The 17,503-nt window shown below is 43.7% G+C and overlaps 1 protein-coding gene across 8 annotated transcripts in view; it reads left to right on the forward strand.

Annotated features, from left to right (window-relative positions):
* The first annotated feature begins 2,026 nt into the window (after nucleotides 1-2,026).
* Nfrkb (nuclear factor related to kappaB binding protein) overlaps nucleotides 2,027-17,503 on the forward strand; it is a 35,372-nt gene continuing 19,895 nt past the window's right edge. For 4 of the 8 annotated variants that reach the window (XM_057767979.1, XM_057767983.1, XM_057767980.1 and 1 more), the window contains exons 1-12: nucleotides 2,027-2,094; nucleotides 4,980-5,153; nucleotides 8,355-8,556; nucleotides 10,495-10,622; nucleotides 12,059-12,233; nucleotides 12,737-12,874; nucleotides 13,460-13,533; nucleotides 14,281-14,365; nucleotides 15,018-15,192; nucleotides 15,561-15,666; nucleotides 16,234-16,360; nucleotides 16,626-16,691. In XM_057767979.1, coding sequence (XP_057623962.1) covers nucleotides 5,019-5,153; nucleotides 8,355-8,556; nucleotides 10,495-10,622; nucleotides 12,059-12,233; nucleotides 12,737-12,874; nucleotides 13,460-13,533; nucleotides 14,281-14,365; nucleotides 15,018-15,192; nucleotides 15,561-15,666; nucleotides 16,234-16,360; nucleotides 16,626-16,691 — 1,411 coding nt within the window. In that variant the 5' untranslated portion in view covers nucleotides 2,027-2,094; nucleotides 4,980-5,018. The remainder of the gene's footprint in view (nucleotides 2,095-4,979; nucleotides 5,154-8,354; nucleotides 8,557-10,494; nucleotides 10,623-12,058; nucleotides 12,234-12,736; nucleotides 12,875-13,459; nucleotides 13,534-14,280; nucleotides 14,366-15,017; nucleotides 15,193-15,560; nucleotides 15,667-16,233; nucleotides 16,361-16,625; nucleotides 16,692-17,503) is intronic. The other 4 variants (XM_057767985.1, XM_057767986.1, XM_057767987.1 and 1 more) reach the window with 2 other exon arrangements.

Here is a 17,503-nt window from a genome sequence, read left to right on the forward strand (position 1 = left end):
CAGTTTAAGGGTGTTTACCACCAAGACAGAATTCGAGAGAGTGAGAGCAAGAGATGGAAAGGGAGAGTCAGACCTGGCAAAAATGTTTTCAGACGATTTGTCTGATAAAGGATTGTTATCCAAAATAGACAAGGAACATAAACTTAAAAAAAAAAAAAAGAAAAGAGAGAAAAGAAACAAACAACCCTAGTGTAAAAATGGCCCAAAGGCACCTTAGCAAAGAATATACAAATAACAAATGAACATATGAAAATACACTCCATGTTTGATATCACCAGGGAACTTCAAATTAATATCAAAACAATACAAGGCTTTGGGTGTGGCTCAGAGGCAGGGTGCCTACATCCGATCCCCACCACCCAAACCAAAACCATATTATTACTGTCTCGTTGGAAAGAGAAGGGTGGTGACATAAAGTGGTTTTAGCAGTACTAGGACGTCTAAGGGAGGAGGATGGCAGGCTTAACGGCAAAATGATGGGGACAGTGAAAAGATCAGTGGTTGCCGGAAATAGAGAAGTAGAGATGAGTAGGTGGGGAAAGATTAATTTAAAATAAATTTAATTAATTAAAATAGATTAAATTGGGGGGCGGGCAGCAAAACAATATTATCACTCAGATTCATCAGCATAGATTCATCAAGTATAAGAAAAAGTATCTCACCTGTGTGGGTGAAGATTATGTGCATGTGTGTGTGGGCAGGGGCAGGGAATTTGTGGCAAACCTGTTCTTCATTAAATTTTGCAGTGGTCCTAAAACTACTCTAAAAATAAAGTCGGACGAAAATGGTAATGTATTGATGCTGTCCAGTCTGGTCACGCAGAACGATGCTTCATACTTGGTTTTCATAGTGCTCATTTCATTCCTACGTACATTTCATAGCTCATCAGTTCATACTTGGTTTCTAACTCTAACAGAATCTACGAATATCTGTAGAGCCAGTAGGGGCACAAAGATTTAGCTATATTTGAAAAGCACTATTTTCCATTGGGGGAAGGGATTGGCATGGCATGTCCAGCTCCTCTGACATGTCTACTGTCATGAAAAGAACTGTGGATAGTTTATACAGGACTAGAGAGCGAAGCTGGGGGGTACTTGAGAAGATGCTATTTCTAAATAAGACGCGGTCAAGAGGAGCAGTGATAAGGAGTGAGAAGAGTACTGTTTTCCAGGTTTGTGCTTCTCCAGCTAGGGTGGGCGTTCTACTTGGCCAGCCTTCAACACTGCGAGAGTTCCTCCACTGTCCTGTGGACTCAGCAAAGCCTTCTGCAGAGAGCGGTGTTGCTGTAAGAGTTTTCTCCTCCTGCAGGGTAGTTCTTAGCTTCAGGAAGTCCCTGAAACGGACCAAATTCCCTAGGCTCCTCTCCACCAGAGCAAACGATAAAGCTGAGAGTCCCCCACAGGTGGAAGGAGGCTGAGCTGCAAAGAGGACTCCGAGGTGGAAGGAGCTGCAAAGACTCTAGACCAGACCAGCCGCCTGAAAGAAGAAGAAACCAGCTGAGCTCACCTGGAAGAGGCTTAGAGCAACTGAGGCAGCTGGAAAGGACATTCTCCAGCCTGGTGAGCTGCCTGCAGGCTATGCAGTGTGTCCCAGGTTTCCTGCTTTTGTGAGCTGTCATGCATGCTGGGGTGGGCCTTGGTGATGCAGCTGTCTTGGAGTCATTTCTGATCCTATAAGTAACCCCAATAATACTCATTGGTTCGTCAAGTTGGACTGTGGTGGCATGGGATCCCTGTGGTGAGCACACGTGTGTTGCGTCTCCTAGGACAAATTCTGTCACACAACAAGTGGTTAGTACGGCTCCTGGCCATGCTGTCCTCTGCTTTAGCAGCCCGTGAAAGGGTGGAAAGGATGAAAGACGTGGAAGGGACGTACGGGACACCTAAGCTGTTCAGACGCTGTCACAGAGATCCACCCCAGCCTGTCCAGCTCACTACGCCCCGCCCCGCCGTTTAGGTTACGCCCCACAGGTCCCGCCCCTTCCGCTGCCGGAGCCCTGAGCGTGCGCGCACCCAGACGCCTTTGCGGGAGCGAGCGCGTCCCGGAGCCCGCGGCCGGACGAGCCAGCGGGGGAGACCCGCGGACCCGACTGAGGTGAGGGCGAGCCCTGGCGTCGGGAGTCGGACGGTGCCGGGTGAAGGGAAGAAGCGGAGCGGAGGGAAGAAGGGGGACTCCGAGATCCCCGTCGCCGTAGGCACGCGGCGAGCCCCACGCGTGGGCCTGCGGCAGCCGGGTGGGCGAGGGTTAGGGTGAGGACGGGTGGGGGAGGGGCGGGGCCGCGGCGCGCTGTGCGCAGGTGGGGCTGGTAACCGGGGACTCCGGCCCGAGCGAGCGAGATCGCCTTGCCTGCCGGCGCCTCGCGAGGGTCTGGAGGGTAGGCTAGCCCAGGTGCAGGGAGGAGGCCTTCCTGATGAGCGAGGAAGTCCCGGACACCCCAAGACTTAAAAGTCCACGGCTTCCGGGGTTCCAGCTCGCAGGTAGCCGCCTGCGTTTCTGATTTTGAGTTCTTGTGCGGAATAAGTGGCAAGGCTGAAGTTGTCACTAGGTCCTACGTTTAACTTAACCAACCGTCGGCACTGGAAGAAGCTTATGAGTGAGTTGTGTAAACTGTGCACCTGTCAGATGAGGTACTGACTTTGTAGGTTGGTCTGTGTCACTTGCGTTAAGCGGATTTAGTTCCAAGCATCAGGTTGCTTCTACTTTTCCCCCCCATCTTGTTCCTTTCTCAGTTATTTAGCCGCCACATGCATTCAGGATGCCCTTCATCTCGTGGCGTGCTGAAGATGTTGGGATCACACAGTTGCCTGGGGAACCACACAGTTGCGTCCTTGTAACACTGTATCTTTCCGTCTGAAATGTTGTCAGAACTTGAAATTATTTCGCGGAAAAGTACTTCCATTCTAGGTCGATTACAGGCCTGCACTTTATCGTTTGAGAACTTGGGACGTGGGAAGGATTTTTAAAGTTATGTAAATTCAGTTAGCAGCCGATTCTTCACTGTTAAGATCCCAAGAGTGGAAATAATGGTAGGGAGGCCCCCGGTTCAACTCCCATCTACCTATAGGTAAGGAGCCTGACACCTGGCGAGGTAAAATGCCCCAGATTAATGACAGCACAAGGGTAGAAATCTGGTGTTTTGATTAAATCCAGTTCATCTTTCCATTTTTGTGTGCTTTTTGTCTTTTTGTTAGTAGTAGCGGGTAGGAGAATGGATCCAGTCCGTATAGGGTGCGTTCACTGTGGGTTGGCCTTTGTGAGCTGTGGCCTCGGTTTCACGCCTGATTCTAGCTTTGGGAGATGCTCTCTAAACATGTTCCTCCTCCTTCTTCTTCTTCTTCTTCTTCTTCTTCTTCTTCTTCTTCTTCTTCTTCTTCTTCTTCTTCTTCTTCTTCTTCTTCTTCTTCTTCTTCTTCTTCTTCTTCTCCTCCTCCTCCTCCTCCTCCTCCTCCTCCTCCTCCTCCTCCTCCTCCTCCTCCTCCTCCTCTTTTTTTTTTTTTTTTTTGATTTTCGAGACAGGGTTTCTCTGTAACTTTTGGTTCCTGTCCTGGAACTAGCTCTTGTAGACCAGGCTGGCCTCGAACTCACAGAGATCCGCCTGCCTCTGCCTCCCAAGTGCTGGGATTAAAGGCGTGCGCCACCACCGCCCGGCAACATGTTCTTTCTTGTATTTAGTTTTCTAAAAAGGGTGGCCAGCCCTGTTGAGTTAGTGCAGGAAAGAGGGGAATTGCATTAATTTACATGGATCTGAAGATTAGATTGGCCACTGACAGCTAGTTGTAATGGTCTGGTGATTGGTGCCTCGGGAATTTATGTGGGCAAATGAAATCATGTCAAGCAGTTTTTATAATTTAATTGAGAGTATATGCAAGAGGTATAGTGGGTATTGTGTGTGATGTTTCCATCTGTAGGCAGGTCCATTTGGAGTTGGGCAAATTATTTCCATGCGTTGAGCCTCAGTATTAGTATCTGTAAGAAAGGTATAATAAGCACAGTTGTAAGAATTATGTGAGACCTGGCACCTAGTCCTCGAGAAATAGCTTATGTAAGTTAGCATCTGAGCTTTACTAATGTTTGTGGAATTTATGACTTTTTAAAAATAATCTTACACTAAAAATATTGTCATCGGTTGGGTGCATTGGTGGTGCTGCCTTTAATCCCAGCGGTTGGGAGACAGAGGTGGACAGACCTCTTTGAGTTTGAGGCCAGTATGGCCTACAGAGCTAGCTCCAGGACAACTAGGACTGAGAAACCCTGTCTCGAAAAAAAAAAAAGTAGATATGTAAATGTGCAGATATGTCACAGCATTCCTGTGAAGGTCAGAGGACAGCTTTCAGGAGTTACCTCCTTTGTGGTGGCACCTAGGGATCACACCCAGGACATCAGTTTGTGTGGCACACGCTGTTACCCTCTGGGGTATCCTGCTAGTTACTAAAGACGTTACGTTCTAATAGATTATTGACTTTGGAACTTGTAGTTATGGACCACGATCTGTCATTTATTTATTGCTTTTTGGTATGGCCTCATGTCACACCCCAGGCTGGCCTGAACTAGTGATTCTCCTGCCTCAGCCTCCCAAATGCTGGGGTTATGCTCTTGATTCACCGTGTCTGGTTTATCACTCAATTCCCGAGTCTTTTTCTTTTAAAAAATGAAAGTGTAAGAAACTTAAGAATTTAGGAGCTGTTAAAAAAGCATTTTGAAAAGTCTTACTGGGTAAGGCTTGAACATCGTTGGAAAAGGGCTATTGAAAGGCAGGGAGGAGAGCAGCATGGTTCGAGGAGAGGATGGGTGTAAGAGAGAGTAGATTACTCACTCTGTCATACTTGGTGCTGGCACAGGAGGGTTCGTGCATGTTGAGGCCAGCCGGCTACATAGTGATTTCCAGGCCATTTTGGGATGCAGAATGAGACCCTTCCCCTGCCTTAGAGATTTGAGATTGAATATTTGCCTCAACCAGATTTCTGCTTTTCTGTCTCAAGGTGTATACTTTTGTGTAGAATACCTGGGGAGAAGAAACAATGGATTCTTTGGATCACATGCTGACAGATCCCCTGGAACTGGGTCCCTGTGGAGATGGCCATGGTACACGGATCATGGAAGACTGCCTTTTGGGTGGTACCAGGGTTAGTCTGCCTGAAGACCTTCTGGAGGATGTGAGTGATAACATTTTTGTAGTCATTTCCCTCCACCTCTTCTGAATCCTTTTCCTCTGTACCTCTACCTTTCTTGCTCCCTTTTGTTTACTTCATTTCAGTAAGGGTTCCCTTATTACCTTTAAAAGTATAGTGCAGGGCTGGAGAGATGGCTCAGCCGTTAAAGGCTAGGCTCACAACCAAAAATATAAAAGTATAGTGCAGTTCGTATTCTGATTAAGGAAGACAGTATAAACTGTAGTTACATGTTTGATTAACAAGTCAAAATAATAGTAGCATGATATAAATCAACACTATTATAACAGATAATTTTCACCAATAAGAAAAAAAGGTTAAATACTTTAAGAGCAGAATTATGTTTCTCTAAAAATGGATTTCCTGTTGTGAATCATTAAACAAACCCAGATTTCTCTATGTCCATAAGGTAGGTAACCTGGTCAGGAGTAATATGTGGGTTGGGGTAGAACATCAGCATGCCTTGACTTTCACAGGTCAGATATATAGTCATCATTGGTAAGGAGGCTACCAACTATTAAGAGAGTGCTTTTTTTTTTTTTTTTTGGTTTTTCAAGACAGGGTTTCTCTGTAGCTTTGGTGCCCGTCCCGGAACTAGCTCTTGTAGACCAGGCTGGCCTCGAACTCACAGAGATCCGCCTGCCTCTGCCTCCCTAGTGCTGGGATTAAAGGCGTGTGCCACCACTGCCCGGCAAGAGAGTGCTTTCTTATACTCTCTCTTTCTTCCTCGCTCCCTCTCTCATAGGGTCTCATAGCCCAGGTTAGTTTTGACTTTACCATGTAACTGATGATGGCCTTGAACTTGGGATCCTTCCTTTATTTCCCAAGCACTGGGATTATAGATGGTACCACCATGTTTGGGTTATGTGGTACTGGAGATAGAACCCATGGCTTTGTGCATGGTAGACAATCATTCTGCCAACTAAGCTATATCCCCAGCCCAGAAATAAGCATTCTGCCAAACGAACTTCATCTCCAACCATTATTTGTAATTTCTTTGTGTACTCTTTCAAGGACATTTCTTTATGACATCCATTCTATCATCAGATGCTTACTTTATTTCATGTCAGACATGGTTAGATGCTAAAACTAAAATTGAGTGCAAAATGAGTTTTGAGGGAAAGATATTAGATAGTGAGTCTGAGGTGATTTGGATACATTCATGAAAGGGTGTTTGGTGGTTGAATTATCCTGTAGCTTCTTGCTTAAATTTCCATGACTCTGTTTTGTTGTTAGGTTAAAGTCACAATTACTTACCAGGCTTATGTGTCCTTCTGTCTGCTGTCACACCTTTCCTCTCCTTGGTCCAGCCAAACATGGTCTGAAGTTGTTAATTAAAAAATAAAAAAAAATTACAGATATGTGTATATAAACAAATACCTGTGTTTAGGCACATTTATATTATGTATATATTTAAAGTAGTGATAAGACATGCATGTCTGTAGGTGTAAGTAAATTCATTCACTGGTATTTTTACATATTTAGGGGCTGAAGCTGAAAGATCACCTGAGCTCACTAGGTCAGGACCATCTTAAAATGAAACCATCAAAAAACAATAGGTTCCACCTCCCCCAAAACTATGTAGCTCAACTATGTAGATCCCATCTAGGGTAGTACAGAATTAATGCCATTGAAGCCCCTATGTATTTTTCTCTGTTTTACCTTTATTACCTCTCAATTTCCCTCAATTGATAATTACTCTTTGCTGTTAATTCTTTTGCTTCTATGGCATTGTTCTAACTCTTTTTATTTGTTTGCTTGTTTTGTTTTTCAAGACAGGGTCTCTCTGTGTAACAGGCCTAGCTGTTCCTGGAACTAGCTCTGTAGACCAGGCTGACCTCGAACTCACAGAGATCCACCTGCCCCTGCCTCCTGAGTGCTGGGATTAAAGGCATGCACCACTACCACCCACCTGGCTTGTTCTTTTTCCAGCGTATTTTTCCTCTTTCCTATCCCTTTAACTATCTTAACATTATCTCAGGTAGACTTTCTTGAACTGTGTACTTCTGTATACTTTAACTGTTCTTGAATTACTTTGTACCTGTGTGTTATGCTTATTATTTGGTACATATATATCCAATATATATTGAGTGAATTAAAAGTGAAAACCAGGGGCTGGAGAGATGGCTCAGTGGTTAAGAGCACTGACTGCTCTTCCAGAGGACCTGGGTTCAATTCCCAGCATCCACATGGCAGCTAACAACTGTCTGTAACTCCAGGATCTCACACCCTCATAAATACATGCAGACAAAACACCAATGCAAATAAAATGAAAAAAAAAAAAAAGTGTAACCCATGCTGGAGTTGGTGCCTGCTTTTTAATCTCAGCTCTTGGGAGGCAGAGTCAATGTATCCCTTTGAGTTCAAAGCCAGTTTGATCTATATAGCAAGTTCCAGTCAGTCAAGACTACATATCTCAAAGTACAATAAAATATATATTAATTAAAAAATTGAAGTCAATTCTGTTTTCTGTTTTTTCTTAGTTTTTTTAGTCACTTCTTAGACATCCCCCTCCCAATTTTTTCTTGCAGCTTAGTTTAAGTTGAATTCACATGGCTGCCATCATACTCTAGTTGGCAGAGATAGCTTCCAAATGGGCTTCTCTTGGATATAATTTTCCTCTGGAGTATACTGCTGTATTGTGGTTTGTGTGCTCTTTTTAATACTCTTATTTTGTTTTGAGATACAGTCTTGCCATGCAGCCCAGACTGTACTTAAACTCATAGTCCTCCTGCCTCAGCCTCCCAGGTGAGTTGCCATAACCAGTTAATCTCTGATTTTTAGAATTGAGTCAAGATCATTAGAATTTTAGTCTGTTTAACAAAACTTGATGATAGCTGGGTGGTGGTGGTGCACACCTTTAATCCCAGCACTTGGGAGGCAGAGGCAAGTGGATCTCTGTGAGTTCGAGGTCAGCCAGGTCTAAAAGAGCTAGTTCCAGGACAGGCTCCAAAGCTACAGAGGAACCCTGTCTTGTAAAACTGAAAAACAAACAAACAAAATCAAAAAACCCCTGAGGATCATAATGATGGCTACATAAGAAATGTGAATATACCTAAAACTCCTGAATTGTGTACCTAATAGTGATAAAATGGTAAGTTTTATGCTCTATGTATTTGGCTGTGCAGACACAAAACATTAGACGCCTATTTATCTGTTACTTACTTTTTCTCCAAATTCTCCTAGCCTGAGATATTCTTTGATGTCGTCAGCCTCTCCACATGGCAGGAAGTCCTAAGTGATTCTCAGCGTGAACATCTTCAGCAGTTTCTGCCTCAGTTTTCCACAGACAATGTGGAGCAGCAGAATGATCTCATCCTTGCCCTGTTCAGTGGGGAGAACTTCCGCTTTGGAAACCCTCTTCATATTGCCCAGAAGCTTTTCCGAGGTCTGTAGCTCAGTGTTTTGTTTTTGTTAGAGTTGAGTACACATTCACTTAGGCACATATATCTTTCATTTTTATCTTGATTTTCCTATACTAATGTGACCTCTGAGGAGAGTAGTTTTGTGTATTTGTTTGCTGTCTGCGCTATTTTTAAAAAATATGATTGTATTGATTTATGATAGGAAATATATAATAGAACTTAACTATGTAACCATCATATTAGAAATAAAATATTGCCAGGCAGTGGTGGTGCACGCCTGCAATCCCAGCAGTTAGGAGGCAGAGGTAGGTGAATCTCTGAGTTCGAAGTCAGCCTGGTCTACAAGAGCTAGTTCCAAGAGAGCTAGAAAAGGGACAAAATATTGTCAGCATCCCAAAGATCTTTATGACTTATTTTTAAAATCTGGGAGGGAAAAAAAGAAACCAGCTTACTGTTTGCTTTTTTTTTCCTTTTCCCTACAGAAAAACATGACATCTCACCACCGTGTACACCTTTCTCTTTTAAAAATGGGGTTTTGCTGTGTAGCCTGGGCTGACCTTGTGTTTAGGACAGTACTTTTGCTTTAGTCTACCTGGAATTTCACACACAGCCACCACTCCTGTCTTAGCATGTGTATCTTTTCACAAAGGACATCTCCCACATAATCATAGTCCTGTTAGCTGACTGTAAGAAAATTTGCACTGAATGAATAACATAGATATTCCTTGCATTTTTTCCTTATTTTTTAAAATTTTTTTTATTTTTATATTTATTTTGGGCAAGGTCTCTCTTACTGTGTAGTCCTGGCTGGCCAGGAACTCTTGTGGTGATCTTTGCCTGAACTGGCTATTACTTCAAGTATTCCAAGACAATTTGAGGTCACTCTTAGATTCACAGTTTGCTCTCTGACCTCTTCCTTGTTTCTCAATTGACTTCGTTTTGGCAGACTTGCCAAAAAGGGCAGTGGTATTTCCTTAACTTATGTTAAACTGAAATACTTGATATTGGCTAAACGCTAGAGAGAACAGACCTATCATTTCAAATCTCTTGTTTTCTTGTGGATATTAAGCTTGTATTTTTTTTTTTTTTAAATGAGTGGTTTTGGAGATTGAATTCTGACATGCACATGCTAGGCAAATGGTTTACCCTTGAGCTGCAGCCCAAGTCTCCTTTATTTTTGTGGGTTTTTGTGACAGGGTTTCTCTGTAGTGTTGGAGCCTGTTCTGGCTCTTGTTTTGTAGACCAGACTGGCCTTGAACTCACAGAGATCCACCCGTCTCTATGTTGGGATTAAAAGCACACACCACCACTGCCTGGACCAAAGCCTCCTTTATTTTTGTAAGAGATAGTCCTGACTTTGTTGTCCAGAGTAGCCCTTAACTGGGTTTATAATCCTCTTACCTGGCCTTCCAAATGGCTGGGGTGATAGGCACACTGCTATACACAGCTGTTTTCTTCTTTGATGGTTATTAATTTAAAGACAATTTTCGCTTTGATTGGTAACAATCTATTTCACTATGGCTCAGATCTCTGGTGGGAGGGAACTCTCTTCCCTCGTGTAAAACAAAGTAGGGTCCCTGGCAGGATTTAGAGGGCTATATGAGGGCTCTTATGTAAGTGGGCAGTGCTGCTGTGCATCCCCCACACAGTATGATTGTATACACACAAGTGATGGAGGAAGAGACAGATTTCTGTTTATTTCTCAGACTAGAGACTATGTATTTCTCTTTGTATTTCTAGTTTTAATGAAGATAATTGTGTTACTATAGTTGCTATGGTTTCCAGCTTTAATTGAGCTATCATTGTTTTTCACCATTCATTTATTTTTGGGTCTCTCTCTTGATTCTCTTAGTCTTTTTATTTATTTATTTTTTATTTTTTTGGTGCTACAACCACATCTCTTGTATACTCATTACATATGTATGGACTGATGCATTTATAGTTGTACCTGTGTTTTTAAGATGGACACTTTAACCCTGAAGTGGTCAAGTATCGTCAGCTCTGTTTCAAGTCACAGTACAAGCGGTATCTCAACTCCCAACAGCAGTATTTCCATCGGCTGCTGAAACAGATTCTTGCTTCCAGAAGTGTAAGTAATGCTCAGAACTAGGTTTTCAGCATGGGCAGTGACCTGGCAAGCATAGCTTTAAGTAGTGGTTATGATGTAAACGCCAAGAGAACCATTAACAGAAGTTGGGCTTTCTCTTATCCTCTTATGAGCAGTTGTTTAGATTTCAGAGATGTTGAAACATAAAAACAAAGTACTTCAGCCAGGCGGTGGTGGCGCACGCCTTTAATCCCAGCACTCGGGAGGCAGAGGCAGGCGGATCTCTGTGAGTTTGAGACCAGCCTGGTCTACAAGAGCTAGTTCCAGGACAGGCTCCAAAACCACAGAGAAACCCTGTCTCGAAAAACCAAAAAAAAAAAGTACTTCCTAGAATTGGCTATTGAGGCTGTCTAGGATGCTTTTGGAATTGATGTACAAATACACTCTGGCTCTGACTGTCACATAAATGTAGAACAGAATTTCATGGCCTCATGATCCCTTCTAGTTTGATAATTCTCTGAGGCAGAGTTATCAGGAGTTCTTAACTTGATTACATTTTTATTTACTTAAATTGTGTGCAAGTGTGCGCTTATGTGTGGGTGTGCATGTGCCACAGAGCATGTGTGGTGCTTAGAGGGCAACTTATGGGAGTCTGTTTTCTTCTGTCGTGTACTTAGGTCCCAGTGAACAAACTTGTCAGGCTCGGTGGCAAGTGTTTCTACTTACTGTAACCTATTACAATTTGAATTGTTCTTTGAGATTTAGTATAGAAATACCTGGATGTTTAATATAAGTATTAATTCTGAGTGGAACAGGTCAACACTAAAATTGGTTATTTTTATCATGTAATTCAGGTTGAGTGTGTCTTTTTTTCCTTTAACAAAATTGTTTTTTTTGGGGGGGGGTGGGGAGCAGGGTTTTTTTTGTGGCCCTGGCTGTTCTAGAACTAGCTCTGCAGATTATGCTGGCCTAGAACTCACAGAGATCTGCCTGCCTCTGCCTCCCAAGTGCTGGGATTAAAGACGTGTGTCACCACTGCCTGGTAAGTGTTTCTTACTTGAAGTGCTTACAACCAGGAGTATTTTGAATTTAAGATTTTTTTCAGAGGTCTGGAATACTTGTATATATTTTTTGGACTAAGACATAGTTGTAAATAAAATTAGATTTGACACAAAGCTCATATATATAGACTGAAGGTGATTTTGCGAAGTATTTGCAGAATATTTCTTGGGCTTCAGTCTACTTGTGGCATTGTATTGGTACTCATGAAATTTCAGATTTGTTTTTTATATCATGGATGATCAAACAAAGAAATTTAGGTACATTTTATTTATACATAATCATATCATTTATTTCTTTGTTTGGAGGAGTGAGAATTAGGCTCTTTTTTTTAACATTAAAGAAAATAAAACACGAACTTGGAGACTGTCCAGAGAGCAAGATTTGATGATGACCTGGCATCTCTGGACTCTTGATAGGATCTATTGGAGATGGCTCGTAGGAGTGGCCCTGCCCTTCCCTTTCGCCACAAGCGCCATTCACCATCCCGAAGCCCTGAAGAGCGTGAGTGGCGGACCCAGCAGCGTTACTTGAAGGTCTTGCGGGAAGTGAAGGAGGAATGTGGTGACACTGCCCTGTCCTCTGATGAAGAGGGTGAGTGTCTTTGGGTACTTCTGGGATTCTAGGGTACTGGAGCCAGTGGTAGCCATGTATTTTCAATAAAGGAGCCCTCTGAGTTATCTTTTGGGGGTGGAGAGTGGGACTCATCAGCTCTTGGTGGTTGAGTTGCGGAGACATTGTGATAAGAGTGACTGCTTACTCTTTACTCTTGTGCTCATGTGGCACTTAGGTTAGATGAGAACATCTTGGACAGATCCCTGCAGGACAGGGCCTTTCCTCTGGTCCCATTGTGCCACTTGAGAGAACTGCTTTTCCCCTTACAGGAGAGTAGTAGTGACTGTTGGCCTGCTGCAATGCGACCCCATCACTCTGTTGAAGTCTCTCTCCTGGAAGAGCCGTTTAAATGACCTAAGTGTGCTCCAGCTCATCTGGGGAAGGGTCAGAAAGGAATGTGGAACCCTGGCCTCCATGTTGTTGGCTTAGTCCTGTTGAACCCAAATGGCCACTTACCCAATCTCCCCTATTGGAGTCCACAGCCACGTTGGATTTACAAGAAAAATTTTCTTTTGAAGATCTCAGCTCATGGCTTCCAAGCTCTCCAGCACGTTCTCCTAGTCCTGCGGTGCCCCTGAGGGTGGTGCCCACGCTTTCCACTACGGATATGAAAACTGCAGGTGAGAACTGAGCTGATGCTACTGCAGTTTTAAGACATCATGGTGCAGAAAAGTGAGAACCCCTTAGGGAGGTAGGGACTAGATTCTTGCCTGTCAGGAAATAGCAGTGTTACTTAGCAGTGGGAGATTTGGAGAAGTGTGGTGCCATACAGTACTGTTACCTTCTAGAGGTGGGCTTCCTTGTTTTCCTTTATTTTGAAATTGTCCTCAGGAACTGATCAGTTGCTATTTTGGGCTGAAAAAGAATAGTCTTGCTTGAACTAGCAGTACAATGTAGAACCAGACCCATAGCAAGTTCCTAGGCTGTAAAGACAAAGAAGAACTTGAATTTGAAATAGGAAGTAGGAGAATGCCAAGCCTCCCGAATGTGTGTATGGGTCTGCTACCTAATTGAAGTCACTTGTTGGGCAACGTGTAGAGAAATGATGGAATGCTGATCCTGGAACTGTGAAGACCTCTCTGCTTATAGTACCCAGAATCAGAAGTAGCTTCCTTTTGAATGTCTTGAGTGACTAGGCAGATTTAAGTTAGAGCATCATCGTAGTGAATGATCTGGTCCATGTGGTTTGGTTCATTTACTTTCAGATAAAATAGAGCTGGGGGACAGTGACCTGAAGATAATGTTAAAGAAGCACCATGAGAAGCGGAAACATCAACCAGTAAGATTGTGGTGGGAGTGGCCGTTTGTAATGTTCAGTCTGATGCTTCGGGCTGTCCTGAGACAGTGGCAGTCACTGTCAGAGACAGGAGCAGCAAGAGAGGCTACTTAGCATCAGAGGTATGAGAGGGCAGTCAAGTGCTTTGGCTGTGTAAGGCATGGTTGACAGTGTGAGCTTTATTCAGTCTTTGTGCTTACCCTGCTGTGTGAATGAGTCATGATCCCCTCTCCCATTCCCAGAGGCTGAGTTTATCCTTGGTCCTGCAAAGCCAGTAAATGGCAGTGCCACGAGTCAAACTTTGTGCTCTTCTGTTTTGTGTTGCCTCCATTGTCATTTCACTGAAGACACAACAAGGTGGCGAAATGACAGTGGAGGAGACAGCCATCTGAGGCAGAGGGGTGAAGTAGGAAGATTAACACTTAACACAGATGTCAAGCAGACCTCTTGAGTCTTCAGAATCTTATTTTCAGACTTGTAATCTATAATAGTATTTAAACCATTTTATGAGCATGGGAAAGAATGCAGAAGGGCTTTATGGACTGCAGCTGCCCTATAGCAGAAAAGGGGCCAGGTTTTTCTGTACACCAATGTGAAGACCAGTAGTTGGTGTTTCTATATATTTTAATTCAGCATGATTCCCTCAGGTGTCCCCGAAACACTGTATCCATTGGGTAAACTGGCACAGTCACCATCAGTTTGGGGTTCTGTTTTGGATCTCTATAACCAGATCTCTGATGTTGTGTCTAGGATCACCCAGACCTTTTGACAGGGGACCTGACCCTCAGTGACATCATGACTCGAGTAAATGCTGGCAGGAAGGGCTCTCTAGCAGGTAAAGGACTATGGGCCCCTCTTAGATTCCTTATGATGTTATTGTATGACATACTGTCTGTATGTAACAAAAATAAGTGGAACCATAGCTTTCTTTATGCTGACCTCCTTTGTTTTGTAATTGCCCTCTGAATGTAAAATTAGCACAGCAGGGTGTGGGGAGAGGGCTCAGTGGATACAGTATTTGGCCGTGCGAGTGTGAGGACCTGAGTTTGTATCCTAGCACCCATGTAAAAGCTGGCTAAGTATCACAGCTTGCTGTGACTCCAGTACTCTGGAGGCCAAGAGGGAATCTCCTGGGCAAATCAACTAGGTAGGCTAGAAAGACCCAGTTTCTGTAATCAAAGTGGAGAGTGATTGAAGAAGATGTTCCATGTCAACTTAGCCTTCATGTGCACATACATACGCCATTGCACATGAACATGCATATATGTGCACATGTACCATGCACACGAATACTCAAATAAAATGAAATCAGACCAAATCAGCATAGCATATCATTAGGTGTTAAAATTAAAAGTCATGTATTGGTTTTCAAAAAAATCTAAGTGTCTTATTATTGAGTCTTTGACAGTCTTTGAGAAAGCAAATGCAGATAAAGACTTCTCACCATAATGCAGTTTTATGAGTTGTATTTTTTTCCCCCTTCCTAGCCTTATATGATTTGGCTGTTCTTAAAAAAAAGGTGAAGGAAAAAGAAAAGAAGAAGAAAATAAAATTGATTAAATCCGAGGCAGAAGATCTGGCTGAGCCTCTAAGCAATACTGAAGGGGTCCCAGCTCTCTCACAGGCCCCTTCTCCACTGGCAATATCGTCTATCAAGGAAGAGTGAGTGGGCCACAGAGATAACTGGCTGTGTTGGGCAGGAGGGAGTTAAGTATAGACTGCATCCAGGCTTGGGACTTGTGTGAGCTGACTGTGTGTGCTGAGCCCCAGGATCTTACTGGGAAAATGTACCATGTTTTCTTTTCTTATAAGGAGGCTTAGAGGACCTGAACCAATCTGGCATGGAGTCTTGGTCATTTTGATTTCTCCTACATTGGAAAAGAAAAAAAAAAACACTTTGTAACAGTGTGTGTGTGCACGCATGCCTATGTTGTGTATGTGGAAGTTGGAGGACAGATTGGAATAGTTGGTGCACCCTTCTGTGGGGGGCTCAGACATCAAACACTTACATTTTCTTCCTTCCTTGTTAGGCCCCTGGAAGACATCAAGCCTTGCCTCGGGATCAATGAGCTATTTTCCAGTTTTTTCTCTCTTCTGTTAGAAATCTTGCTGGAGGGTCAAGCTAGCCTTCCTATGGTAAGAGTTTCAGAGGTGTTCAAGTTTTGCAATTGCTACGCTCTTGAGTGGTCTCTAGTTTCTGCTTCTGGTTACTTTCTGTGGCTGTGGTAAAGATCATGGACCAAGCAACTTGAAGAGAAAGGGCTTTATTTCAGCATACAGTCCAGACCATCAGTAAGGGAAGTCAAGGTAGTTACGAGGAGGAATGCCATTTACTGGCTTGCTTCCCTTGACTTACTTCCCCTGTATTACCTAGGACCACCTGCTCAGGTGTGGGGCTATCCATAATGGGATGGGACCTCCCATATCAGTTAATCAAGAGAATGCCTCACAGACTTGCCCACTGAAGTCAGATGGAGGCTGTCCCTCAAGGAAGGTGCTTTCCCCAGAGGACTGGCTTGTGTCACCTTGACAAACTGACGTGCACTGTTGGGAAGAGGAGCTCAGCTGGACTCCTCCTGCATCGTTTCAGTTAACGTACATTGGAAATTTGGCAAACAATATACATGCCCTGCTGCTCTGACACATCCTGGGATTGTTGGTGTAAAGAGAAACCCAAAGGTTCCTTCTTTTCCTTTCCCTCAGCTGGAGGATCGGGTTTTGGACTGGCAGTCCTCACCAGCCAGCTCCCTCAACAGCTGGTTCTCTGCTGCTCCCAACTGGGCTGAGTTGGTGTTGCCTGCTCTGCAGTATCTTGCTGGAGAAAGCCGAGGTGAGGTCTTTTCTGTGGGGGTTCATCATGTTTTCCTCTTTTGTCTAGAGAATTAATTCTTGCAGTAAACTGTAGCTGCTCATTTGTACAATAGTACATTTGCATCAGACACACCTTTTCCCTCCTTTCTTGACACTCCAGAATAAAAAACAAAAACTCAGAAGCTCTTCAAGAGCTCAGGGTGAAGGCCACTCTGAGGCTAACACTGTCTTACTTGTATACTTACCTTGATGTATGTCTTGTTCATGTGCTTCATTTCTTGCAGCAGTTCCTTCTAGTTTCTCTCCATTCGTTGAATTCAAAGAGAAAACCCAGCAGTGGAAATTGCTTGGTAAGTATTATAAGCCCCTAAGAGACCTTCCTTCCTTCCTTCCTTCCTTCCTTCCTTCCTTCCTTCCTTCCTTCCTTCCTTCCTTCCTTCCTCCCTCCCTCCCTCCCTCCCTCCCTCCCTCCCTCCCTCCCTTCTTTTTTCTTTTAAATGAGAGCAGTCAGTGATGGGAAGAATATCAGAAAGGCAGGGTTTGGAAATTGAAGAGAGAAGGGGAAATGTGTCATAGTATTTCTGAGGAGGTGCCACATTTCTTGTAGTGGTAGAAGGAAAGGGGATAGCGGCTCTTCAACAGTGAGCTCATGTCTGTTTTAAGTCAAAAGGAAGGAGAGTTTGGAGACGGGGTGTATGAAACTGACCAGTGAGAGCTGTGATGGCCCGTGGCAGTTTTTATTCCCTCCTACTGTGGCATCCTCTGTCTGCTCTTCACTTGTTTCTCTGGCTGTCATCAGGGGCCTCACTGGAAGAGTGGAGATTGGATAGTTCATGATTGATTATGATAGTTGGGCATGATGCAAAGCTCAGAGTGCAGATCACTGAGATCTTTTTCTTTTTAAGGGCAGGACCATCTATATCAGACTGACCTTTTAACTTAACTATGTAGCTAAGATGGCCTTGAACTGATCCTCCTGTCTCTGGCTTCCAAGTGCTGGAATTGCAAGGGTGAATGGACTTTGTGAGACCTTGATTTCAGTTTTCTTGTGGTAAGAAGTGAGATTGCTGGACCATAAGGCATTTTTCTAAATATTTTAGGGGCCGTCATACTGTTGCATGATGGCTATACCGGTTCACACTCTCACTAGCTGTGTACAAGG

Source organism: Chionomys nivalis, chromosome 4, assembly GCF_950005125.1.
Source record: "Chionomys nivalis chromosome 4, mChiNiv1.1, whole genome shotgun sequence".
In the NCBI taxonomy this organism is placed as follows: Eukaryota; Metazoa; Chordata; class Mammalia; order Rodentia; family Cricetidae; genus Chionomys; species Chionomys nivalis.